At 40.6% G+C, this 27,704-nt stretch overlaps 1 protein-coding gene across 19 annotated transcripts in view; it reads left to right on the top strand.

Annotated features, from left to right (window-relative positions):
- Window positions 1-27,704, top strand: part of PARD3 (par-3 family cell polarity regulator) — a 664,605-nt gene that overhangs the window by 98,659 nt on the left and 538,242 nt on the right. For all 19 annotated transcript variants that reach the window (XM_042991413.1, XM_042991418.1, XM_042991416.1 and 16 more), the window contains exon 2: window positions 17,484-17,585. In XM_042991413.1, coding sequence (XP_042847347.1) covers window positions 17,484-17,585 — 102 coding nt within the window. The remainder of the gene's footprint in view (window positions 1-17,483; window positions 17,586-27,704) is intronic.

Here is a 27,704-nt window from a genome sequence, read left to right as displayed (position 1 = left end):
ACTGTTGAGAGCTTGGGTGAGAGACTTGTACGGTAAGTGTGCACAGGAAGTGTGAGGCCCACTGTGTGCCCTGATGTGAGGAGGGAGATGGAATGATCTCAGGGGGCACCGTGTTGAATATCAAATCTAAGTTAACCTGCTTCCACCTGATATTAAGCAGCCAGGCCTATTCTTCAGTCCTTATTAGTCATAACACTTCCATGGAGGTTTCCTGTGATTGTAGCTTACAGTGACTGGCCTTGTGCAAAAGCACTGAGCTAATTTATATTAAAACTGAGAGTAGGTAAACTGTAATTTGTTTTCTGTACAGATGACATCCAGTGGAAAGGGCAAGACTGGATGACAGCATGGTGGTGGCTGAGATCTTACTTATTACTATCTAGAAAATAATAAAGCTGGTGTTTTTCTAGTGTTAGAATTTCTATATTTGCAATTTAGTATGTGCTTGATTGGAAGTATTGGTATAACCCAAATATACATTTTTTGGTATAACTCAGATTAGCAGTGACATTTAATGCTTTATTTATATCTTCCTTCCATCTGATACTGAATCATCCTCCTTTTGAGATCTCTCACTGTCTTCTTTAATTTTGTCCTAACTGGTAAAAGCTTGGAATCTGACAACTCCAGGAGATGCCTCTGCTGCAGTGCTTGTGATTTGAAGTGTGGAATGGCAATGCCTTGCTCCCCTGGTGTCCCTGGGAGTAGTTAAGCACCCTGGTCACTGAGCCCATCACTGTGGGCACCGGGCACTCTCTGGGACAGGTCCCTCCTCACAGTCTCCTCTTCAGTCCAGCTCAGAGTGTTCACAGGGGTAGGGGCCTGCCAGCTGCAATGGGGATGGGGGAAAAAGGGTCAGATTCCTTAACTGTCCTCACTCCCTGTCCTGGCAGATCTGGTATGCCGTTTAAGCATTCCTGCGGTATTAGCCTCTATTATTTTTCTCACATGGTTTACTTTATACTTGATTCTAGTCATTTGACTATTTTCAAAGACAGCATGGAGATATAGGAAAATAACTTAATTTGAAGATTAGAATTCTGTTATTTTTACAGTGCAATCTCCTTAACTTTGGAATTGATTTCTTTTGGTTGCCGTTGGTCTTTGTAAAGGGTGTGACATTGCTTAAGATTTATGTACAATTTTGCTTCAATATTGTATTCACTTAGTAAACTTTTTCAAGGGTACTTAGACTATTTGGTGTAAATTTAGAATAAAGCAGTTGTCCATCTTGAAATGTTTATTTTCCCTTTCTGGTATTATGTCATACAGGGTTTTACAGAGTTTTAATAAATGCCCTCTAATTAGTCTGAAAAGTGTTTTCTTTTACTTCATAACATTGTGGCTTCTCATTAAATGAGAGTAACAGTCTTTAAGGGCAAGTTATTTAAATTATGATAGATTTCACCTTACTAAATAATTCGCAACATTTCTCTGACTTGTGGTGTATACTTGTATAGTTTTATTTCAGATGAGTTGAGAAGAATTTTTGACATAGTACGAAAAGGTATTATCTCCAAGGCAGTTTTTTTTTAATCCAAAGTAAGAAAAAAAAAGTGTCCATGATCCACACTATATTTATTTATTTGAGGGAGAAGTTGTTTTCTAAGACACCTTGCACCATGAACTGAAATTTGGTGAAATTTGGGTGTCAGCCCTTGTTTGCACGTCCATCCAAAACAGAGGTGAGTTTTTGCAGGAATGTCAGGTGACTGTGGGACAGACCGAAACAAGAATGAAACCGGAGGCTTTGCATTAAAACAAATACTCACTTAGACCATATGGGCTTTGCTTTTCTTTTGGCATCATAAAGTTTCAGTAAATATGGGCTCTGGTATTATATTTCACATAAAATGGATGTGCTAAATTTATGGTAATTAAATCATATATGTAATATTCATTACTCAGCTGTGATTGAAGTTGATGTTAGATTCTTTGTCTAAATTTCAGATTGGCCTGAAATGTCTTAGTGGTGAGAAGGTAAGAAGGGCTTGATTACTGCATGACATTGAACAGGGCTAACCAAAAGGGTGGGTTGTTTCTCTTGTGTTAATATGAACACAGTGGTGGCTTCAGCTGTCAAACGAGTTTTATGTTTTCCTTGTCTGGTCTTGTTGACCTGCTATTTATTTTAGTCTTTTGATAAACAGGAAGATCTGCTCCAGTAGTTGGAGGGAATGTTTTAAGGAACATTTAAACAAATGTGAGAAATGAGAATTTTATCCAGAAAGTATTTAACTTGAGGGAAAAAAAAAAAAAGTTTGGGGGAGAATATAGTTCCAAGATAATCACATAATCCTTAAAATTTTAGAATTAAAAAAATTTGATTGGGGTCTTTTAGACCACATTTTTCTCTTCAAATCTCAAATTGTAAGTTCACATTTGCTGCTTCTGTTGGTGACATATTACCTTGTTTTTTTTTTTAATGTTTATTTTTATTTTTGAGAGAGTGAGTTGGGGAGAGGCAGAGAGAGATGGGGACAGAGGATCCAAAGCAGGCTCTGCGCTGACAGCACCGAGCCTTATGTGGGGCTCCAACTCACGAACCGCGAGATCACAACTGAGCCACCCAGGTGCCCCCATATTACCTTGTTTTAATAGTTGTTTAGTACACGGCACTTTAGATGCCATTAAGGTTGGGGCTTGAGCTAGCGATCTCTGTGCAGGTCTGAAAGTCTCTGCTGTGGCCCAGCCCTGGCAGGGATGTTGTGTGGCCAGCTCAGCTCAGCATTTCACTGCCCTGGAGGAAAAGAATGAATAAAGTAAAAAGACAAGTGCTGAACATCAGTGTCATGTCCAGGCTTCATCCCCTGTTGTTCAAACATGCCATGTGTGTTTTGGCTTTCCTGCCTTTGTCCTAAGATTTACCCCAATTGTAATGAAATAATTCCTTCATGAAGTGTTCTTTGTCTTCAGGGTTTTCTGAATTTTTGTAATTCCTGTACTACTTGGGTGGCATTTAATGTTGATAATTGGGTATTGTCAGTGAACTTTACACATACCTATGACTTGCCTCCCCAAATTGACATGAAAGTCTTGGAGAATGGGGTCATTTTCACAGACTTGGCTGACCCCCCCCCCCCCCCCCCTTATTCTAAAACACAACCATTTTCAGGCAGAGTGTTAAGTTCTTAACTGACTGGTAGTTTGTGACATGCCATCTTGCTGTCTTCAGTTGTTCAAGTGTGTAGTGAGTGCAGAAATGATTTCCACCATTAGAGGCCTCCATGTGGATGTTCTCTCATATCCCTGACAAGTCCTGCTGGCAGGACCCTTCCAGCAGTCTGCATGGGGTCGTGGCTCTGCTACCTGCGGAGCTCTGGTTCCCACGCTGTCCCTGGGCTCTCCACTTTGGGAAGCTGTTTCAGGGGGATGGGGTCTGTAGAGCTTCATACTCTGCTACTGCAGGGACATGTGTTTTATAAACATATGTTTGGTGGAGAATGTCGTAGGGAAGATTAGGTGGTTTTAATTTTATGAGTTTTCAAGACCAGGTTATGGTGGTCATGGGAATGGTTGTCTCCTTTCCACTAAGGAAAGGAAAACTGCCTGGGTGTGTTGAATTTTCCTGATACAGCATCACAGACAGGTTGAGCAACACATGCACCTCAGGGATGATTTGTCCTTTCATTTTTACACACAAGCCCTCGGGTGCCCACAAGGAGGAAATGACTTGTGCGATGTCAGGCCACTTAGCTCGTAGAGCCATTTTATTGCCCTTGTTTGTGGCCACTGATAGACAGGATATGTGCCCACTAGATGCCTTTGTCATCAAAGTCCTGGTTCCTTGTTGCGGCCACTCTATCTGTGCATCTTTAAAGTTTCACAAACTGGCTTTGTTCCTGTTTTTTCTTCCCCTCACCGCAGTCGGATAAGTTTACACTTAACAACTCTCATTGTTTGAGGTAGTCCATTTCACACTTTAATTACTACTTGTGTAATTATATTTTGCCTGAGCTTCCTTAGAACTAATTTGCTTCTTTGCTTCCTTGCAGGATTTTTATCAGAAACTCTACTTTCAAGTATGCTACAGAATAGTGATAGTATAGATTAGCTGGATGACACTCCCCACTTCTCCTCGAGGGGCAGGATCCAAGGCCTCCTCCAGGAGATGCCTGGACCCTCAGACAGCACCACACCCTGGACACACTAGGTTTTTTCCTGTCCAGGCATACTTCTGATAAAGTTTAATTTGTAAGCTAGGCATAGTAGGAGTTAATAGCAATAACCAATAATACAATAGAACAAGTATAAAAATATTCTGTGCTAAAAACTATGTGGATGTGGCCTCCCTTTTTCTCAAATATCTTATTGTACCGTCCTTGCCCTTCTTGTGATGATGTGAGGTGAGAACGTGTGTGTCGAGATGAAGGGAGGTAAATGATGTAGGCACTGTGATGTAGCATTAGGCTAATCCTAACCTTCTGACAGTACGTCAGGAGGATCATCTCTTTTTGGATTGTGGTTGGTAGCTGGTAACTGAAACTATGGAAAGGGAAAGCACAGGGTAGTAATATATTTGTGCTTGCTGTTTTCTAATTTAGTGCTTGGATTGTGCTGCTTAATTTTTTTTCCTTAGATGGTATGTATCACATGTACCATAATTTTTTAGAAGGAATAAATTGGAGGCACAGGTACCTAAATTTCAAATACCTTATAAGGGAAAACTTTATAAACTGTATAAGGACAGAGAACTAATTGTGCATTTAAGGAATGAAGAAATCGTACGGCATTACTATAATCTTTACATATATTTCATAAGGTATCTTGGAGCCCTTATTTAAAAACTTCCCCATTTCAAATGTATTTGAAATTGACCAGATGGGCCCACATAAAGTCTTGAGTCACATTAGGGATTTCCAGGAAAAATCTAAGTGCCAAAAATTTTTTAAACAAGTATGTTAATAATGGAATACAAATTGATCTTTGGTTTGAAATAACCAGTAATATATATCACTGAATGTTCTTGGGTGTGAGGATTGTGTTTAAGAGAGAGTCTCTGTTGTTTCCTATGCTAGACTATAGATCCTAAGAGGATAGGGAACTTTACTGCTGTAGCTCTTATACCTAGTTCAGGGCCTGCCATATCATAGATGCTCCATAAATATTTGAATGAATGGATAATGTCCACAGATTCAGTACAGTGATAAATTATATAACATGAACATCTTCAAGACATTGTTGTGAGTACTGTGGAGAGATAGGGGCAAAAGACGAAGTGAGATTAAGGACTGACATTGCAAAGAGAGATTAGCCAGGGATTGAAAGTTGAGTAAGGGTTTCACAAATGAAGAGATAGAGATGGCTTTCCAGGAGGGTACAAACAAGCTATAACAAGTTTGAGTGACGAGGAGATCCCATGGACTGACTAGCTTATAGCTTGGTGTTTGTGTGTGTGTGTGCGCGTGTGTGTAAACATCCTTTGTCTATATTGCTCCCTTCCCTGCTGAAAATCTTTTCCAAAAGCTGACACACATTCCTGTCTGCAGGGATGCTCATGGCAATAAGACTCAGGAGCACTGTCTTGGGCAAATCTTTTGAAGATACCATCATAGATGCCTCCTTTGACTGATGATAGGAGTATTCTGGGAGGAGAAGGAAGCCCCACCTCTGGCATCAGTAGTCCTGAGGAGACATTGGGAACAGGCCCCTCCACCCTCCTGAGTGGCTGTGGTCTGATCCCCACTCTGAGCACTGTGGTCTGGTGTCCATGGCCTTGGGGCCATACTTGTGTTGGGATGTTGTGGTGCTGTGCAACTCTGACCCAGACCCCACGCAGTGTGGGGTGTGCTGGCCTTGAATATAGGGGTCCCAGGGTACAGCTGGATAACTGTTTGCCAGGCCCTCGAAGGAGATTGGAGGTAGGTGCAAGCCCTCTGTCAAAATTCACTCCTTGTGGTCTCCTCTCCTGTATGTTTAGGAATATTTCTTCTGATTCAGTTGTGTTTGGTGCTGCCAGGTGTGAGGAATTAGTCGTGTACCTTAAAGTGATTTGAGATAGTTTAAGAAAAATTGGGAAGTGGTTTTTGGATTAAGTAATATGAGGGGGTAGTTGAGAGCTGCTTTGGGGTCAAGTTTTTGTTGGTTTGTTTTAGAATTCTGAGCTATTTAGAGTTATCATATTGCAGTGAGGTTTTCTTTCCAGGTCAGAGGAATTCTTTCTGGTCTGAGTCAGCCTCTCTTGTTTGCTGGTTGGAGAGTAAATATGCGAGGGTAGGTTTTTCTTGTGTTGGGCTGGGTGAGTAACCTTAAGGATTTTTTAGGTTGGTCACTTCTTTTGTAAGCATTAAAAAAAATTAACATTTTCATTATCTTTAAAAGATCTCACACAATATTGTAGTTATTGTCTTTATGGCACATGTGTTCAGGGCCACTGTGGCCACACGGTGGGTCTCTACCTTGAGGTATCCTAGGCCCTATTTTAATGTGTATGGATTGGTTCTTTTTTTCCTACAGTTTTTAATTCAGCATCGCCTGGTGCATGACTGGAATGAAGCACATCTTAAATCTGTATGTTTTTGGTAGATAATGTGGTATGAAGCACTACTTCCTCATACTGAAGTTAGTCGAGTGTATTAATTGGTGGGTGATATATTTTTCATCATTCATTTTTTCCATTCTAAGAAAAAAAGAAAGAAAAGAAGACTTTATCTTGGTCTGTTTTTCTCCTTCCAAATTTGTAGCCCTCACAAGCCTGTTTGATATTCCTGCATGAGACAAATGTGTCAAAAAGGGCAAAGCAGGACTTTAGAAGTTTGAGTGATATCTGAGCTTCCTTTCCCCTGCAACTTTAATTACATGTGTGATGGTCTTAAACAAGTTTCCTGTTTAGTCCTTTAGACCTCTCATCTACAAATGGAGCTGAAAACATTGACCTCACAGGCTTGTGAATGACTGGCACACAGGAAGTGCTCAGTACCTGGTGGCCCCTCACCTGCCCTTTGGAGAGTAAGGGTGGAGGAATGGAGTGGATCTAGAGGAGAGCCAAGGGCCAGGTGTCTGCTTTCATAGCATTCATGGTTGCAGGGCTTGTAAATGGAGGTGTTCAGTCCCAGGGCAAATATCCTATAGAGCTGTGTTGTCTTTTAGGGACTTAGGCTGGGAGCTAATGCATTTACAATAGTTCACATTTCCCTGCCCTTTAGAAAAGCCTTTGCTTCACCGACTTCCAGTTCAACAGGTAACAACACTCCCACCCCACCGTGGCCTTGCGTGTTCTTACATTCACCGGGACTAGAGAGGTGAAAACTTGGTTGGCCAAGTTGAACAGAGGTGAGCTTTTGTCTTGCCCTCCTTTCCCTACATTATAGGCAGGCTTATCCAGGCTTCAGCTCACTTCTGCTTGGCATTTCAGGCCAGTGATGCTGGAAACTCACCTGTGTGGGTGAGGATGAAGGTGTTTATGCTGGAATGTGGGCTCGTTTTTACTGCAGGGGAAAAGTACCTGGATGTCTTCTTTCCCCACATCTGAGATGTTGTCTGGGATATCAGCTAGAACAACCATCCAGCCTTTCCTGAGCCAGCTCTGGGAGTCAGAAGATAAGGTGTGAATGGTGGCTGTTGATCCCGACATGGTGCAGCATGCCCATGGCAGTTAGGAGAGCACAGGCCTGTGTTTGTTGACTGTATTCTCTGAGAAACTCTTGTGTAATTTTTATCTAATAGGGTTATTACTTTTATTTTTTACAGATTATTTATACAACATGGTACATTGTTTTCTGTTCTATGCTAAAAAAAAAAAAGGTGATGGTTGCTGCCTTCAGAGAACTTATCTAGAGGTAAACAGTGACAAATATATGGTCTAGATAAATACTTGGAGGTTGGAGTGCATTTCACAGCGGAGGTGGTTTTTGACCTAGATTTGGGAAGGTATATACAATTTGCATATTTGGAGCTGAGGGGGTGAAAGTGTTCCAGATGTGTGGAATAGAGTGAACAAAGACAAGGATTAATTCACAAAACCGATATTTCCTGAACATCTGTTCTGTCTCAGGCACTTTTCCTGGTGCTTGGGGTTTCTCAGTGAGTACACCAGTTGAAGACCTGGATGTGGTGAGGCAGCATTGAGGCCTGCCTGGGAGGACTGAAGGATAGAGACTGGAGCCAAGGGAAGCCAGGAAACACAGGCTTGGGGAGAGTTGTGCTTGGACAGAGATGTTGGATTTTAACCTTTCAGAATGTGATGAGTCACTACAAATGACTGCTGTCACAGAACAGGGACATGAGGAAATGGGTATTTTGTGAAGAAAGCTAGGGTAGCTAGATGCAGGGCAGGACTAAAAAGATAGGAGTCTAGGAGCAGTGAGATGAGTTGGGAGGTAATTATTAGGAACAAGAGACGAAGGGAAGAAATTCGTCTATATGGTTATCACAGGAACTGTGTGTGTGTGTGTGGGGGGCGGGTAACCACTTTTAAGATGTAGTAACTAATATCTGTTTGATTTAAGAAGTGTGGGCAAAAGCTTAAACCCATGAATTTATGAGCAAAACGTGATATGTAATCATGTAGAAGAAATTCGAAGTATTTCAGCCCCTATGCTACCCCCAATTCTAAATCACAAATTTTGTGTTCTCAGAATTTGTGCTTTCGGGTCACGTGGAGGACTCGTGGGCCTGCCTAGGTTGCTGGGCCTGCCTTGAGAAATTTTGATTTAGTAGGGCCGAAGGGGGCCCGAACATTAGCATTTCTGACTAGTTCCCAGGTGATAATGCTGGAATGGACTTCTACTTTGAGAACCACTGCTTTAAATCATGGATGAGATTAGAACATGTAATGTAATATTAAGGTGAGTGGTTTTTCAAACTTTTTTTAACAGTAGAAAAATTTTTATTGAAAGAAATATGTTTCATACCTCTACAGTGTGCAAATTACAAAGAGATTGGGAAGAGGGGCTGTACCAAGAAGACAGCTTTTGTTTGAGAAGCATCCATGTGGGTGTGAGAAGGGCAGGGACATGAATTAGCAGACTTAGGCTGGAGTCCTGGCCAACAGCATTTATTAATTGTGACCTTTTATTAGCTTATGCCCTCTGTGTCTCAATTTTCTCATTGAAAGCGAAGATCGTAAACCCTCTTACCACATTGGGTAATGCACGAGTACATTTTTAAAATTGTGGAACATAATGCAAATATAGCTGGTGTTTACTGTGGTTCTCATTCTAGCCCTGGCTCTGTCCCAAGACAGTCCCCGCTACCTTCCACACTTCCTCTGTTTCTATGGAGGGGTGCAGGGACTGGGGCAGCAGCCATGATTAAAGTGACCTCTGTGTTGCTGTGGAAGTTGTGTCAGAAGTAGAGGTCAATAATGGGCCAATTTCCCACATTTCTAGGCTAATGTGTGACTCTCTGACAGATTATGTATTCTCATCAAACAAAATGCCAGAAAGTTCTTTCCATGAGGTTGGAATTCACCTTTGGTTTCATGCTGCTGTTTTCTTTTTTGATTGACATATTAAATGAAGCCAGTCATTCTTCAAGGAAGGCATCAAGTTTGTGGTTTGCTCTGTGTTATGTTGTGGAGGTGAGGTTGGTGGTATGGGTGTGGGGTGTGGTTTGGATGGAAAAGTGGGAGGCAGAGGAATGCACTTGCCATTAAATAGTAGATAATCCCTCATTGTGATAGAGGTCGCTATTTTATTGTTCAGCATCAGCTCTGATTTCTGACCATCTGTGTTTTCTGCAGAAAAAATCTGTTTAATGTCAACAGTGTTATTATAACAAAATTGAAAATGGGTCCTATGGCTTGAATTTATATGGAAGGTTAAGTGTTTTTGAAATGGAGCTAAGGTAGGTAAAGTCAAAACTGCATGTATCATGACTATTTTGAAATACCGATGATTCATTTTTAAAAATGTTTATTTATTTTGAGAGAGAGAGAGAGTGAGCAGTAGAGGAACAGAGAGGGAGTCCCAAGCAGGCTCTGCACTGTCAGTGCAGGGCCTGATGCAGGGCTTGATCCCATGAACTGGGAGATCATGACCTGACTGAGCCGAAATCAAGATTTGGATGCCCAACTGACTGAGCCACCCAGGTGCCTCCATTTTTTTTTTTTTTTTTTTTTTTTTTTTTTAAGAACTATAGAACAGTTTTTAAAAATGTTTTGTTTTGGGGGCATCTGGGTGGCTCAGTCGGTTGAGCATCTATCTGACTTTGGTTCATGTCTCATGGTTCGTGAGTTTGAACCCCACACTGGGCTCTTTGCTGTCAGTAGGGACCCTGCTTTGGATCCTCTGTCCCCCTCTCTTTCTGCACCTCCCCAGCTCACACCCTTTCTCCCTCAAAAATAAATAAATATTAAAATATTTTGGGTTTAAGTAAATTAGATACTTATCAGGGGAATCTAGAATTTCTATTGCTTATAGTCTTCTATTGACTTCAAAAATGAAATGTTTTCTGTTTGTTATGTCATTAACTGCATTTGTCTTGCCCAGCTAACTATCTGATAGGAGTGATGAATGCCCACTTCAGGTTGTGTGCCCTGTTATTTTCAGGAATTTTTCAAACTGTGTTTTCATTTCCTAACATATTGGATGTGCATAGTCAGAGAGTACTGCTAGGATTTTTAGGAAAAGAGTAGCACCTGCTCCCTGAGAGGTGGACTTTTCCAACTCTTGCACTTGATTCTTTCGATATTACCTTCATATTTCTGTGTAGACTTCTTATGTTACTTCTTTTTTTGTTGTTGTCATCTTCTGACATAATATGAAAGGTTTAACCCTGTTTCACTGCTGCACGTGTGCTTTGCCTCCATTCTGTCACAGCCATTACTTGGCTGTGTTTCTGTCTGAGAGAGAGGTCTCTCTCTCTCTCTCTCTCTCTCTCTCTCTCTCTCTCTCTCTCTCACACACACACACACACACACACACACACACTTTTTAGACCTCCTTCCCTTGAAAATAGTTATAAATTTGATTAAATATTTGATGTTCACGTTATTTTCATTATTAAAAGCTGCTCAGAGCTGAACTGTGTATGAGAGATACATTGATGACATTTTCCTTACAACTTTTGTGTTTCTCTTGAAATAAACAATGCTTTTTCCTTTGTTTGGTCTTCTATAAATTTACAACCAGTTCTATTCCAGGTTGGCCAGTTGTTAAAGTAACATCTTGGGGGGCGCCCGAGTGGCTCAGTCAGTTAAGCATCCGACTTGGGCTCAGGTCATGATCTCACGGTGAGTTCGAGCCCCATGTCAAGCTCTGGGCTGACAGCTCAGAGTCTGGAGCCTGCTTCAGATCCTGTGTCTCCCTCTGTCTGCCCCTCCGCTGATTGCACTCTGTCTCTCACATTGTCTCAAAAATAAATAAACATTAAAAAAATTTTTTTTTTAAATAAAGTAACATCTTAGTATCTTACAGTGAATACTCTTTCAGCTTCGTCTTGAAGACCTTTCATTTGGAGCTTCTGGGCTGCTCCCATGTGGACTGGTTACCTTCCACACCCGGTGCCCAGCTGACATCCTGGATCAGCCTCACCATTATCCTGGGAGTTCTCTTCTGTGTTTTGTCTCCTATTTTCATATGCCATGCCATCCTCATTCATGGTTTATTTCCGTGGAACACATCTTCCAGTACTTTCCTGAGAAAGGTGCAGAGAGAGTAATTTTTGGAAAAGTTGCATTTCTAAAAAAATTTTTTTCTACCTTTCCACTTTACTGATAGTTGTTGGATGAGGTGTAGTATTTTTGGTTGGGGACCATTTCTCTTAGGAATTTTGAAGACAGTATTAACACCACTGTCCTCTGGATTCCTGTGTTGCTCTTGAGAAGGCCAAACTTGTTTTGATTCCTTACCCATTCATTGTGGTACTTGTATTTTACTTTCTGGATGTTTTTTGTTTTATCTTCTGTTTGTCTTTTTTTGTTCTGTTCTCATATGACTTGTTGTATGCCTGATTTCATAATTTGTGTTGGGTTCTCTAAGGGCCTTTTAAAAATGGAAACTCTTGTCATCCTGGGGAACTAACTTGAATGGTTTTCTGTTGTTTTTCTGTTTTCTCAGTTCTCTTTTTCTAGAACTTCTTTTATTCAGCTGCTTGACTTACTTGACTAGTCTTCTATTTTATTACCCATTTTTATAATCTTCTTTTTTCCATTACTTTTTGGGGAGATTTCTTCAACTCTTCTCAGTTCTTCTAATGACTTTCTACTTGCAGTGATTTCAACTTTTCTAGGAGCGTTTTGTTTTGTTTTCCTCAATTTCTTTCCTTTCCTCTTTCCCTCCCTTTTCATCTTCCTTTGCCACCTGGATGTAACATGAACTCTTAGGGTATCAATGTTGGATTTTTTGTGACCATCTTCTTTTTATATAACCTGTTTTTCTCAATGTGTGTTTTCTATTTGTTTGGCCTATATTCCATCCTTCGAGCTTTTTTCCTCAGGGTCTGTACCTCTGTTATTGGCTGAGTAAGAAGTGTTGACTATAACAGAGACCACAGGGTATGGGCAAGGGCTTGAAAGCTGGAGCTGCACAGGAGGGTCACTTGGTCTTTTGTCTTCAGGTGGTCAGATGCCCAGGGAGAGATCTTCCAGCCTTTTGTCTAGGTGGCCTAAACCCAGCTGGCAGCATTCTGGGAAAAAGTGGAAGCAGAGAGCTGGATTTCTTAGCATTCAGTATGTATATGTTCACTCATCTCCTCCCATTTTCAAGTACCTCTGCAGGTGTTCTGCCTCGGTCCCCCAGTTCACACCCCTCGTCGTACCCTCTCTGGAGAGGAAGTCTCCAGGATGCTGCTGGGGCCGTCATGGTGCTGTTTGGAGTCAGGAGGGAAAACTGGGGCTTTGCTTCTGAAAGAGACTTTAGGCTGATCCTGGTGTATTTCCACCCATGTTCATTCCTGTCTCCCGAGGCACTTGGTTTCCCCAGTTCCAGAGCCGTGTAGGGCCCTACCGAGGAAGTCACATTGCTGCCTGGTTTCCACATGGTCAGCTTGGGGCTCGCTTTCTCGGGCCTGCCTCCAGCACTTGTGTTCCCTGGTCTCCCTCTGTTCTCTTTGTTTTTTTGTGGGGCTATACCTTGATGAATATGTATGTCCTGCAGTTTCAGTGGGCTTTCAGGATGGAGGCAGAATACGTCTCTTTGATAGGAGGTTTTTACCTGCCATTTTTGTCGTGGAGCCAATTTTATGTTCACAATGTAATGAATAAACTCTGCTGCCCACACTTGCCCCCCCCCCCCCCCCCCCCCGACCCCTGCCCTCTTCCTACCTGTCCTTCTGCTGAGAATGAGTTCATGTTCTTCCTTCCTCCAGCCTGCTCATTGTAAACCTTTCCTGAATCTTTCCAAGCAAAATTAATCTTGCCTTCCTCTGAACTCAATGCATTTTTATGTCTCTTCTTATGACACATGGTTTACCTCTTTTTAACTTGTTTATGTCTTACCTGATAAGTTTTAATTTCTGACAGCAACGATTGTTGCTTTGCCCTGATCCAGTGCTTTGCAAATAGTAAATAATTAATTTTTAAGTCAACATAATTTTACCATTATCTTTTCATGGTCTTATATGTACATATATATATTCTCATTTGAAAACATGACAGGATACAGACCATCACCATATGCACAGTTATTGCAAGAGTAGGGTATTGCTGTTTCTAATTGCAGATACTTTTCTTGAGACTTGTATGGGTGAGAAACAGGCAGCAGGTGTGTATTCCACCAAGTCATAACTCACAGAAGCTCATGGCTCTTTGGCACAATGTGATGATGCTCTCTCTACAGGGCTAGAGAGATTTCTTTATGGAGCCTGTGTTTCATTAGAACTTTCCTGGTACTGTTTTCTCTTACTGTGTCCTGGAATACAGTGGGCACCAGCATCCATTGCAATGGGCATTTTATCAAATTATGCCTGTGCTTTCATTCTCGGCCCGTCTTAGAAATGTTCCCTCCACTTCTTTCCTTCCAGACTTAGGCCAGGTCTCTGCCCCTGTTCTCAGTCTGGGTGAGAAGCAGTGATTCTTCATGTGGTTTTGTCCCCAGATTTCTTCTCTGTGGTTGGCCCCATCCTTGGGGAGCCTTGCCTGGCCAGGGCATTTGCTCATCCACTTGATAGATGAACTTCATTCCTTGTTTCTTGCTCATGTGTAATGGATCTTTGGTTGTCATGGTAATATTGTTGTTAGTGTTTAAATCTTTGGTTATTTTTAAAATACACACCCTGAGTGAGACAGATTCTTCTTATTTTTTTTAATTGAGTGTTGTGTCACGTTTGCTTTTTAACCTAATGACAGGTATACTTATTGTAGAATTAGTGTTTATGGGTATTTTTAAGTGTCTTATCACAACTCTTTGTTCAATTACATTTCTAAGTTTCTGTAGCTGGGACAACAATGATTTCTGCTATTAATATTTCAAACTTTTTAGGGTAAACTACCAAAGTAGAGTCAACAAATATGCTCTTTTTAAGAAAAGTTTTCCCTATGGGTTCTTCACTATTCTGTTGAAAATACAGCAAATCCTCTGTTTATTGATAGAGGATTGTGTTGATGAAAGCCAGTTAAAATCTCCTGAGAGACTACTGTTGCAGGGAATTGTATTTCTCAGTGGCAAACATATCCTTCCTGTATTTTATACTCTTGTGGGAAGAGGTCGTTTTTATGTGCCCTGCTTAGATCTGATTTTTTTTTTTTTTTTTTTTGTATAGTATGCTCTGTTGGGATTAGTGCTGATTTCCTACTCAGTGTTTTCTCTCCAGATAGTTTCTATTCACGTATTATGGAGTGGCATTTAATAAATGCTGGCCTGATAAGTGTTTTGACATGGTGTTGTCATGGCTGCTTGGCATAGCTGACCATTGAATCAGGACCCTTCTGGAGGCAGGAGACAAAGCTGGATCTCAAAATTAGACAAGCCTTGATCAGATAGTTGAAAGATTATAAGCCAGGTTTATAGAGTATTTGAAGGGGGAGGGAATAATTAGTGGTGTGACATTCTGCTGATAGACCAAGGACAATGAGTCTCAAGAATGGACCATTGCATTAAGCAACATGGAGGCAGTTGGTAACCTTGATGGATATTTTTGGGAGTGTGGTGGGGAGGAAGCTTCACTGGAACAGGATTATGAGAGAAGAAGAATCTGAGACATCAAATCTTAAAAAACTTTCACTGTAAAGAGAATCAGAGAATTGGTAGAGTGACTGGAGGGTAAAGTAGGGTCAGTAGAAGGTTTTGTACTATTATTTTAGTTTGTATAAGATATGATATTAACAGCTTTTAAAGGCTCAGCGTTTACACTGAGTACTATTTTCCATACTGCTATGGTTTTCAGAAACATTAATGGTGAGGCTAGAGATAGACTTCTAACCTGTCTTGGGGGCTTTCTGGTCAGGAAAGGCTCTAGGAGAAGATGATGACTGGGGTGTCGTGATGGGTGAGAAGGGTTAGCCTGAACAATAAGGTGGGGCTTCGAGGAGTGGAGGCCTCCATGGGGGGCAGGGAGACAGTGATGCAGGACTTAATACAGGCTGTGAAAGGGGAACTAACTGATGGAGAAAGGCTGGACCACAGCAAGTTCTAAAATACAAAAGTCAAGAGGTTGAGAAATTGCTAGGAGGGAACTTATTTCGAAGGAGTAGCTAAAAATATTCTGGAAAGGCTGTAGATTATGACCTTATATGGAGCGAGTGTGGAGGATTGGGAAGCTTAAAGAGCAGGTTTTATAAGTCACATTTTGGAGGTCAGTCTGCTTCTTTGTGTATGAAAGTGTTTTAGAAATGAATGTTGATATTTAAATTGATTAGGTCATCCTACAGCTTCCTTGGGGGGAAGAGGAAGGCAGGATGGCCCTGTTCTAAGTGGCTATGGAATGATGGTTAAGGTATAGCTTTCTTTATTCACCTGCAGGATATTGATTATTCCTGGTTTCCCTTGGAGGGTTAATGCCATTTGGTAAGGAAGAGTAGGGATATAGTTCGTTTTGGGACATTGTTCTTTGATGGCTCAACAAATGTAGAAATGACACATTTTGGAGCACTATTGGAGTCATAGCAACAGGTGTCCCTAAGGACTCTCTGGAGGACATTGTAGTTGGGGAATCATGCAGAGTAAGGCTCGAGAATGAAGCTGGATGCCACAGTGTGTGTGTGTGTGTGTGTGTGTGTGTGTGTGTGTGTGTGTGTGTGTTGTGTTAGAGAGAGAGGGGGGGGGAGAGAGAGAGAGAGGGGAGGGAGAGATGTGTGCTGTGTGTTTTATGAATTTAGTCTGTGTTCTAGATGAACAACCAATTCGAGTACTGACTCCTTTGAAAGAAATCCAGACAAATGAGGGTGCAGAGTAACTATAGGCTATTTGCACTAGTAGTTTTTATGGTAATGTTTAATAACTGAGAATTAGTGTCTGAGCTGCTTTCTGTGTTGGTGAAAAAGTGACAAGGATTGACAATTCAGTATTTTTTAGAAGTGTTTGTTTTAGTGATCCTCAGGTGTTAGACATTCTCTTGGAGGGCTTCCTATGGATATGAATTCCTTGGCCTCAAGGTGTGAGTCAGTCGATGTAGGCTGGGGTTCAGGAACCCTGGGGAGGGGCAAAAAGAGAGATGGAGACAGAATCTGAAACAGGTTCCAGGTTCTATTTTGTCAGCATAGAGCCCAATGTGGGACTTGAACCCACAAACAGTGAGATCATGACATGAGCTGAAGTCTGGTGCTTAACCAACTGAGCCACCCAGGTGCCCCTCAAGTATTATTTTAAAGTATGGTTTTGTATTATCATGTGTATGGATATGTATGATATGTATGTGTGTGTGTTTGCATATGTGTGTGTGTTTATATATGTGTGTATACATATTCAGGTGTGTACACACCCAATGAAGAAGTGTGCAAAATTTAAAATGGAGTCCTCTATCTTCCTTTTCTCCCAATCCCACTCCCTAGATATAACCACCGAACATTTTGGTGTGTATTTTTGGGGATATTTTTATATGTACGTATACAGTTGTATCTAGCTTTGTTTTTACAAAAAGACTCCAGTCACACACATTGTTCTGAGCTTGCTTTGCTCACTAATGGCATTGTCAGCATTATTCTGTATTAATATATTTACACCTGTTTGTAGGGCTTACTTTGAGCAACCTCCTTTTTTTCCCCCAGATAGGCTGTGACAGGAGTTTTTCAGACATGTGATAGATGTTGCTTGCTTATTAGAATATCTGTGTGGATTGGATGAGAGGATTAAAAATTGTTTTGTGGTGGACAATAGGAAACCCAGTATACTTTAAGAAACCAATATTTTTTATGCAATGACTTGTGCTAATTTCTGTAGTTCCTGTCATAACAATGTCTCAGCAGCTCAGCCAAAGGAAAGAGTCTGCATAAGTCCATCATAAAAGAGAAATTGACAACAGCAGAGACAGGAGACTACCTGAATTTTCAATCAATTGCAATATTGTTGATTCCCTTTTATGGGCAAGAAATTATCACAGTTTAGCTTGTTGCATTTCCTTTGGTGATGCTAACTTGCTGTATTTGGTGTTTCTGTTCTTCTCTACAGGATCCAAACTACTGGATACAGGTGCACAGACTTGAACATGGAGATGGAGGAATACTAGACCTTGATGACACCCTCTGTGATGTAGCAGATGATAAAGACAGAGTGAGTTCACATCCAGGGAAGGCACTCTGGATGCATTTAGTGAAGATTGGAGAGGGAGCGGGTAGATGGGAGTACTTCCTTTCCTGTTGAGACACATACTTTACAGAACCTTAGGGCCACTCATGATGTATTGTGAGACTTCGTTACCCTGAACTCTAGGGTGTAATGCTTTTCTTGACCCCTGGACATTATTAGGTTTACTATGTCTTGGAATTTTAAAATTGTAGCTTTTTATTTTTTTTTCAACGTTTTTTTTTTTTTTTTTTATTTTTTTTATTTTTGGGACAGAGAGAGACAGAGCATGAACGGGGGAGGGGCAGAGAGAGAGGGAGACACAGAATCGGAAACAGGCTCCAGGCTCCGAGCCATCAGCCCAGAGCCTGACGCGGGGCTCGAACTCACGGACCGCGAGATCGTGACCTGGCTGAAGTCGGATGCTTAACCGACTGCGCCACCCAGGCGCCCCAAATTGTAGCTTTTTAAATAGAAGTATCTTTAAGAAGTTCCTGTGCTAGTTTTTTCCTTTTGTTTTAACCAAACCTGACATCTTTCTTGACAACGGAGGTCCATTTCAGGGTGTGATAATGCAAGGTCTCTGAGTTCTATCCGAGCACTGGCCTATCCCAAAAAGCTGGCCTGTGTAGCACACTGGCTGGAGAGGGGGCAGGTGCATCCCAGGCCTCCTCCCGGTGTGTGCTCTGCTTTCAGAAAGCCATACTTTCCTCAGTGTTGCTCTTGGTGGGCTTTCACACTGCAATGCCATCCTCAGTGTAGTATGTGACTTTGGCATTGTGAACGTGGCTCTTTAGTGTCCTCCTTGCACCCGCCCTTTTGTCTGTGCTCTTTGAGGGAATGAGGAGGAGGAGGAGGAAAAGAAGTAACATTCAGTATTTTAAGAATTTGTGACAGGGTATTTGGCTCTGCACGTAGAGGTCACGAGGTGACAGGGCTTGAGCAGCCTTTGGCCACACTTTAGGGAAGGGCTGCCAGCTGCACATAGAATGTATCATCATGGGGTTGGAAGCTGGCAAAGTTATCTAGTACTCTCTCTGGTTTTTCCTGGAGAGATTTCTCTCCCTTCTTCCCTCTGCCTGCCCTCTTCCTCCCCTTCTTTTTCCTCCTTCCTCTCTCTACTCTTTTACCCTCCCTTTCTCTCCCTTCCTCCTCCTCCTTCTTCTCTCTCTCTCTCTCTCTCTCCCTCTCCCCTTCTTCCTCCCTCCCCCTTTGCCCCCCCCCCCCCATTGACCCTTTGCCTCATCCTCCCTCTTGGAGGACTTGGCTGGGAGCTGGCTAAATGCAGCTATCATGTCTTCTCTACTCCTCCTTTCTCACAGCATAGTGCCTGGTTCAGAATTGGTGGATGTCTTCTATTTTTTCTTGAAATCTTAAGGAAGATGAAAAATTTCATGTATCAAATGGTGTGCAAATTCAAGGATATTTGATTTACTAGCACCTGCCATTGCAGGATTTGTCCCTGTACCTCCTGTGGTCCAGGAACACATTGTGTCAAAAATGCAGAACTTTCTGCCCATTTATGATTTGCTGCTATTTCTCTTGGTGTCGCTTCTCTGTTTTGGGCTTTTCAGTGAGCCAGGGATAAGGTGACTCTCAAATCCTTTTCCTGCAGTTCACTTGTCTAGAGACTTAAATTACAGTCAATTTATTATGTGGTTCCACTTCAAAGCTTAAAGCAACGGTCAGGGTTTATAAAGAATTCAAACAGGTGCCCTTGGCCAGCCACAATATTACAAAGAGATGTACTAGGTTGTATTAATCTTTCAATATTTTCCTTGTCCCCATTTCTTCCTTTTCTTCCTTCCTTCCTTCCTTCCTTCCTTCCTTCCTTCCTTCCTTCCTTCCTTCCTTGATATAAAAATCATATAGCTTCTTGTGAAGAAAAGGAACCTATAAAGAAGGAAGTAATCACTTGTGATCCCATTGCTGCCCAAAGCTCATCCCTGTTGTTATTTGAGTGGGCTTTGCATCCTGACTCTTCTTTTTGTTTAGATACAGACACAGCTCTTTTTCTTTTAAATAAAAAGGATTGCATAGTAGCCTGCCTTTTCTCTTTGAGTTGATTATGAATATATTTCCATGCTCATTAACCATGGCTATGCCAACATAGCTGCACATGGTATTTCATGTTACGAATTTTAGGGACTCTGGTATGGTACTTGTTTTGGTTAGTTACTGTGGAGAAAGCTGAGGTGGTCATCTGCGTACTTTTGTCTTTGGCATTCTTGCGTTCTAAGAACGCATGTATTTATCTGCCTGTGTTTCCTTTTTGATTGTGTACAGACTTAGGATGATACCAACTTGAGGCAGAACTGCTTCATGCTTTGACTTTAGGCCTTTGAATGGAGTGAATAAAAATTAGTTTATAAGATGCTTCTGTGGTGTTCCTCGCTCTGGCGTGTTGCTTGGAGTAACCCTCCGTGGACTTTGGCTTGTTGTATGAGTGGGAAGGGGGCTGTGTCAGTGCGAAGGGGGCTGTGTCAGTGCTCCTGAGAACACCGAGCTCAGTAGACTCATGTACGCTCAACACCTGCAGTCATGCTTTATGACACATTACAGTTTCTCACCCTTCCTCCCGGCACCTTAACCAGCAAATACCCTCTCCACAGTATTCCCATTTTGAATAGGTAGAGTATTGAGATGTAGATGTTCAGCAGTATGATTAAAAAAACATCTTTTGAAATGTGCTATTATCTTAGGGTTAGTATGTGGCATTTTGGTGGATGATCCGTGTGTCCTTGAAAAGTGTGTTCTGCAGTTGGAGTGAGTGTTCTATAGAAATCACTTAGGTTAAGGTGTTGATACTGTTGTTTAGGTCTTTGGGGTAATTTGTTACTCAGGAACTGAAAATAATACTCTTCTTTCAACACAATTAACTATTAGGTCACACAAAAGAATGGAAGAAGAGACAAACTGATCTTCTAAAATAGTTGCATATTAAAATCAGAGGATGACTTAATAAACTGTGTTTAATTTTTATATTTATATTATGTTATGTGAATTTGATGATGACAAATCTACATTTTTTAAGTTTATTTACTTATTTTTGAGAGAGAGAGCGAGAGAGAGACAGAGACAGAGAGAGGGAGAGAGATAGAGACAGAATCTGAAGTAGGCTCCAGGCTCCGAGTTGTCAGTACAGAGCCTGACACAGGGCTCGAACTGTGAGATCATGACCTGAGCCAAAGTCAGGTGCTCAACCCACTGAGCCACCAGGCGCCCCCAAATCTACATTTTTCTAGAATCTTTTATTGCATTTCCTATTCGAGTTAAAAGATCCTTTAACCTGAAGAAGAATGTTTTATATTTTTTAACGTTTTCATTTTTGAGTGCGAGTGGGGGTGGGCAGAGAGAGGGAGACACAGAATCCAAAGCAGGCTCCAAGCTCTGAGCTGTCAGCACAGAGCCTGACACGGGGCTCGAACTCACAAACCATGAGATTGGATGCCCAACTGACTGAGCCCCAGAAAAAGAATGTTTTAATTGTTAATAAATGAAATACGTTTTTAGGGAGTCTTATATCATGCAGATTAAATTCATTTTCCAAATAGAAAAATGCTAGACAGTACCATGTACCACAGTCTGAAATAATGTGTATTATTGTTTTATTTGCTTGGGAATATTATTTAAAAATTTTTTGTATTTATTTGTTTTTGCTTAGAAATACTTAATACATATGATTAATTTAAAGTTTTGAATGAGCTTCTTAAAGGACCCATTTGAAGTTGTAACTATAAAAAATATAATATTCCAGAATCTCAGCACTTACGTTTATGGTATTGTCAGATGCATTATTCAGATTGAAGGGTTGCATGTAGTCAGTTGTATGGCTCCTTTCCATGGCTCTGAAATTTGACTCTGATTTAATCATCCTGGAGTGTTTTCAACTATTTTTGGCAGCTACTCTGAGTAAGGATTTTGACACCTGTTTTGCTTTTAGGTTAAAACAGGCATTGCAGTTCTTTTAAACAATAAAATTCCCCTAAAAGTGCCCTGCTTAATGAAAATGTGCTGGTGCATATTTAAAATGCAGATACCTAGCCTAGGCAAGCAGGATCTTTGGTAGCCAGGCTTGGGCATCTGTGTTTTATAAACCCTCCAGATGGTATTTAGGCTCACTAAACTTTGAGACTATGCTTCAGTGGCCCTGCCATCAGTCTCTGTAATGGGGAAGTTTCTTTCAAAAGTGTAAATGATATACCCGCTCACTGTGAGTTTGTGAAATTATGAAAAATTATTTTTTATAGAGGGATACTAGGATTAAGAGGCAATAATTCAAATGATAGCAAAAGAAATTGAAGTACCTAATTAGTACCTGATTTTGCTCATTACCTTTAATTATTTAGAGTTTAATGCACAGCACTGAAGAAGTTTTCTTTTAGTGCCTATATGGTTCCAATGACTAGGATTTTACCCAAGTTTATTCAAAATGGTATCCGCATGGGTTGTTTTGGCTTCTTGGAGTAGGTTTGATTTTCTAAGACCTACAATATTCTAGATCTACTTTGGGCATATAAATATGCCCTGATTTGTATATCACTTCTCTGCATTGCTGCTTCCCAGTAAAAGGGAACAGAGAATCAGAGTGTGTATGCTGTCATGGTGTTTTATTTACTCTTAGTATCTAATTCTGTTTTCTCAACTGACATTTTGCCAAAGAATGAAAACCCGAAATGGTTTTTATATTATCTAGAGCACCTATTAGAACAGCTGTAATGCATTTGTCTATATGAGATTTCCCAAGTGCCAAGCCATTTCTTGTCTGAATTTCCTTCCAGTGTGGTCTTCGTTATTTATTATTTTAGTGAACCTTCTCTCAGTTCTCCTCAAATTGGTCTAGGTCCCTCCTGTCATTCCTCCATGTACTACAGTAAAACTAGAAATTTCCAAATAGATTACAGAATAAAAATGTTTTGTATTCACTTCCCTTTGCATGGCAGTTGCTTGAGACTAACTGTGAGAACGTTAACAGATTTCAGGCAGACTGGTGAAGGGCTTAGAGTTGGGGAGAAGGGCACTTTTGTGTGCGTGAGCAGCAGGAAGAATGTCTTTTTCTTCTACACGTCACTGTCTTCCTTTTTGTATCTTTGGTGCTGAAGGTGACATAAGATGTGGTAGCAAGCATTTTCTTTGTCACACTTGGGTGTCATTTTGTTTTGATCAAGAATGATGTCATGTGTGTGCTATTTTGGTTCTGACCTTGGGAAATATCTTCCATTATCTGTTCCTTGCTCTTTGTGGAGGAAGGATCGAATGGAATAGTAATTTAAACTCTTTCTGGAAGTTTGTACAAGCTTGAACAGTGGACACTGGGTGCCAGACACTATGGAGGATTGTTGTGGGGACTGCTGCTGGTTGGGAAGAACCCAATATTTTCTGGGGGGCAGTCTGGCTAGTGTCTCAGCATGTTGAGAAAAGGAGACTTGAAAAATTTATTGGAATCATGGGCAAGCACTAATTTCTGCATGTAGAATAAAGCTAGTACAGAGGCACATATATACATTTTCATTATTCTCCTCATTGATAGATAGCTTCTAACTTATAAACTGATGTCATTTTTGTGGCTCTTATGTTCATATTACTGCCCCGTTAGATATTTTCTATTAGTATTGCCAAAACGTGTTGTAGTAAATCTTGCTTTTGAAATATATGCATGGCACAACTTTCAGGTAAGGAACATGCTTTAATTAATTAATTAATTAATTAATTAATTAATTTTTAATGTTTATTTTTGAGAGAGAGAGAGCGCGAGCGAGCATGAGTAGGGGAGGGGAGAGAGAGAGAGGGAGACACAGAATCTGAAACAGGCTCCATGCTCTGAGATGGCGGCACAGAGCCCAGTGTGGGGCTCGAACCCACGAACCGTGAAACCATGACCTGAGCCAAAGTTGGGCACTTAACCAACTGAACCACCCAGGCGCTCCAGGAACATGCTTTAATTTTAAAAGTACATTATTTTAGGGGCGCCTGGGTGGCGCAGTCGGTTAAGCGTCTGACTTCAGCCAGGTCACGATCTCGCGGCCCGTGAGTTCGAGCCCCGCGTCGGGCTCTGGGCTGATGGCTCAGAGCCTGGAGCCTGTTTCCGATTCTGTGTCTCCCTCTCTCTCTGCCCCTCCCCCGTTCATGCTCTGTCTCTCTCTGTCCCAAAAATAAATAAAAAACGTTGAAAAAAAAAAAGTACATTATTTTCTACTGTGTTAGGTGTTATTTTTTGCTAACTATGTGTAAATCATTATTTTACTTGTTTTGGCATCAAGCCATAAAAAAATCAGTGTCCAATGAGGTGATGGTACAAGCGTATCCTGGTTATCTGTGGGAAACATGTACATTTGTACTTTAAAAAGGGCGTTCATACATTCTGTGCCCTAGTTATTGATAATGTGGAGAGAAGCAGTCTGTTGTTTTTATACTGAAGGCAGTCACAGTCTGTACAGTCTTCAGATGAGAATGGAGAACATATTTTTGGATCTGGAATAAGAACTGTTAAAATGAATTTATCTGGTGATACCAAAGTGAGTTTTTAAAGCATTAATAAACTTTGCTCTGTGAAGAAATGGCTTGCTGCTTAAATTACAGTGAGAGCTCACAGCTCATAATTACAACAAATCTAATTTTAATTTCTTTAAAGACTTGATTTTTCTCCTTATTTAAATCATCGCCAAACAAGTGTCTGATAAGAGAAAGTTTTGAGATTTTAATTCCTTTGTTGTCAAGACCAAAACACTAAATTTCAGCATGAGGTCAGTTATTTTTAGAATGTCCATATCCTGGAGATAGGAGTGGGCTGAGGAGTTCCTAGGATAACTTTCTTTTCATCCTCCCCTCCCTTCCCCAGTTAATTTCTTGCTGAAGACTTGGTCTACGAATATGTTCCTTTACTTATTACTAAACGTGTGGGAATTTTTGTGAACTGGGATCTCATCATCATCACCATAATGTAGCACATGTAATAATTTCCTTTGAAAGATAAAAACACTATTAGTCCTAATTTTAGTCTAACCAATTTACTGAGCACCTATTATGTGCCAGGCATCATGATCAGTGTTATGTAGTGTGAAACAAAAATAAATGTGGTTCCTCCTTTCTGGGGCCTCATGGTGTATTGTGAGTTGGAATTAATCTCAGAAATGAAGTGTAGAGTTACCAACAAATAATCGTCTGAAGAAAAGGAAAGGTGCCAATGGAAGGTAGAATAAAGTACCCCAACCAAGTCAGGGTGAAGCAAGACTTGCCTAAAAAATATGATCAAGCTGAATCTGAAGAGCAGGTGAATGAAAATCGGGTGTTAGGTGATCAGATTTACGTTTGAGAAGTGTCTCCCCAGCTGCAATATGAGGATGTGTGGACGGGAGGCCGAGTGGATGCAGGGTTACCAGTTAGCACATTTTGCTGTAGGAGGTGTTGGATTGATGGAGGCTGGACCAGGTGCAGATGGTGGGGAGGAGGTAGATCTGAGAGTGATTGACTCGGTAAAGCCTGGAGGTGGGCTATTCAGCAAGGCAGGGAATGCTGCAAGGAGGCCAGCTTTGGGACAGGGTGGGAGATGAGGGATTCAGACTTGATTTAGTGACTTTGAGTGCTTTGGAGGTGGGTTGATGTTTGGAATTGAAGTGCAAATAAATTCATGAATCAGATACAAATTTGTCGACAATCAGGCCAAACCAACATATGAAATACCATCTAATTTTAGTAGAAATAATTATGTGTGTCAGAAAAAGCTTGAAGGGACACACTGAAAAGTATCAGTAGTTATCACTGAGAGTGGAGTATGTGATTAACTGGGGGTTTTCTGATGTTCTGTTTTGTAATGTCTCCTTAATTCTGTGTCTTCCTAATTCCAATATGTGTCTTCCTATTCCAATGAAGCATTAGGCATTGCTAAATATAATTTAGAATAGGATCATCTTTTTAAACTTTAATGTGAATTGGCATAGGGAAGGACTGATTTTAAAGAGTTTGGTAAGTTGGAATTGAAGTGATTTGTATAAATAGACTTCATTAACTAGATGACTTGATTAATTTCCTCCTAAATGGAGTTATTTTAGTTAGGCTTTAAAGAAGAAAATATTTAAATTAAATGCTGAGTAGAGCACCAAATGCTAATTAATTAATTCAGAGAGATTGTTTCCCAACAATTAAATATTTTATGGGTACTGGTTTGCCCACAGCTCATTGATTTGTGGGTGGATGGGTTGGGGAGTGCAGGGCCAGGTGTAGCAGAGGTGGTGGTGATATGGAGTGCTTGTAGAAGGAACAGAGAAGGGGGCTCAGCCTTCTGCATGAGCACTCTATTGGAAAGGCTCTTTGTAAGCATTAGTTTTGAAATTGGGGACAGCCTGCACAATATTGGCTGGTCATGAGCTTTCCTAGGAAAAGCAGCCAAGACTTTGCTTGAGTAGGGGCACCCAGAGTCAGAAAAAGTAGGGGAAAGAGTCTCACACTCTTTCAGTTACCATATTAGTTGTAGGCCAGGGCTTGGTTCCTTGGTTTGGTGCACTTTGTTTTTATGTTACTTCGTCAAAGATGGACATATTGTTTGGTGGGCAAGAAGCCACCTGTGTTTGAATCCCGGCTCCATGACTTTTTTTACTTTATGAGCTTCAGCAAATTACTTAATCTCTCTAATGTCAGTTTTCTCATCTCCACATAGTGGGTAATAATTGTACCTATCTTGTAAGGTTGTGTACCAGATTTAAGTTTAAATCTGGGAATTTGTGTTACGGTTTCAGTGCTCTTCGGCAAAATAAGGCCCCAGTAAGTGGTAATTATCATCATCGTTTGTCACATCACTACCACCGCCATTGTTAAATTTAGTTAACATTCATTCTTTTAGTACTATTTTCTAATGATTTAAAAACAAGTCATGCTATCTTAGATATTTTTTGTAAAAAATTTCTATCATACTTATTTTCATTTGCCTTTTTTTAATTTAACATTTCTATCAATTTGAAAAGAGGTTGGTAATATGTACTCAGTAATGGTTGTTGGAAGAAATACATTATTTATTTTCCGAATCCTTGGCATTTGAGGATTTCCAGGATACTATCAATATGCATATTTTTCTGAACAGAAAAACAGTGAAGATCCCAGTTTCAATTTTTAGTGTTTGAAAGCCAACAAGGACTGTATAGTTAAAAAACAAAACAAAACACAAATAGACTTGACATCAAAAGCAGAGTCAACAAAAGCAAAAATAAGTAGGACTACATCAAGTAAAAAAGCTTCTGCTCATCAAAGGAAACCATCAAAAAAAGTGAAAAAGTAACCAATGGAGTGGGAGAAAATGCTTGCAAAAAATATATTTGATAAGGGGTTAACATCCAAAATGTATAAAGAACTCATAGCATTCAATAGCAAAAACACAAAAAATCCAAATTAAAAAATGGGCAGAAGAACTAAATAGACATTTTTCTAAAGAACTCTTACAAGTAGCCAACCAGATATAAGATGAAGAGTTGCTCAACATCACTAATCATCAGGGAAATGCCAGATAAAATCACAATAAGCTATCACCTCATACCTGTTAGAATGACTATCCTCAAAAGAGCAGAGATAACAAGTGTTGGTGAGGATGTAGAAAAAAAGAGAACCCTTATGCACTGTTGGTGGGAAAGTGAACTGGCACTGCCACTATGGAAAACAATAGTCTAAAAATAGACCACTATATGATCCAGCAATCCCACTTGTGGGTATATATCTAAAGGAAGTCATTATCTCATGGAGGTAGCTCCACTCCCATGTTCATTGCAGTGTTATTCACAATAGCTAAGGTATGGAAGCAGCCTAAGTGTACATCAACAGATGAATGGATATGGAAGATCTCACATCTCTCTATGTGTGGAATATTATTCAGCCATAAAAAAGAAGGGTACCTTGCCATTTACGATAACATGAATGGAACTCTTTGAGGGCATTATGTTAAGTGAAATAAGTCAGAGAAAGACACATGCTATGTGATCTCACTTACATATGGAATTTTAAAAAGCTGAACTCACAGAAACAGAGCCTAGAATTGTGGTTACCAGAGTCTTGGAACTGGGAGAAAAGAGGTGGTATCTGTCAAAGGGTGCAAATTTAAGATGAATCTAATGTACGGCATAGTGA

The sequence above is a fragment of the Panthera tigris genome, chromosome B4 (assembly GCF_018350195.1).
Source record: "Panthera tigris isolate Pti1 chromosome B4, P.tigris_Pti1_mat1.1, whole genome shotgun sequence".
Taxonomy (NCBI): domain Eukaryota; kingdom Metazoa; phylum Chordata; class Mammalia; order Carnivora; family Felidae; genus Panthera; species Panthera tigris.
This window is presented reverse-complemented; position numbering and strand designations above follow the sequence as displayed.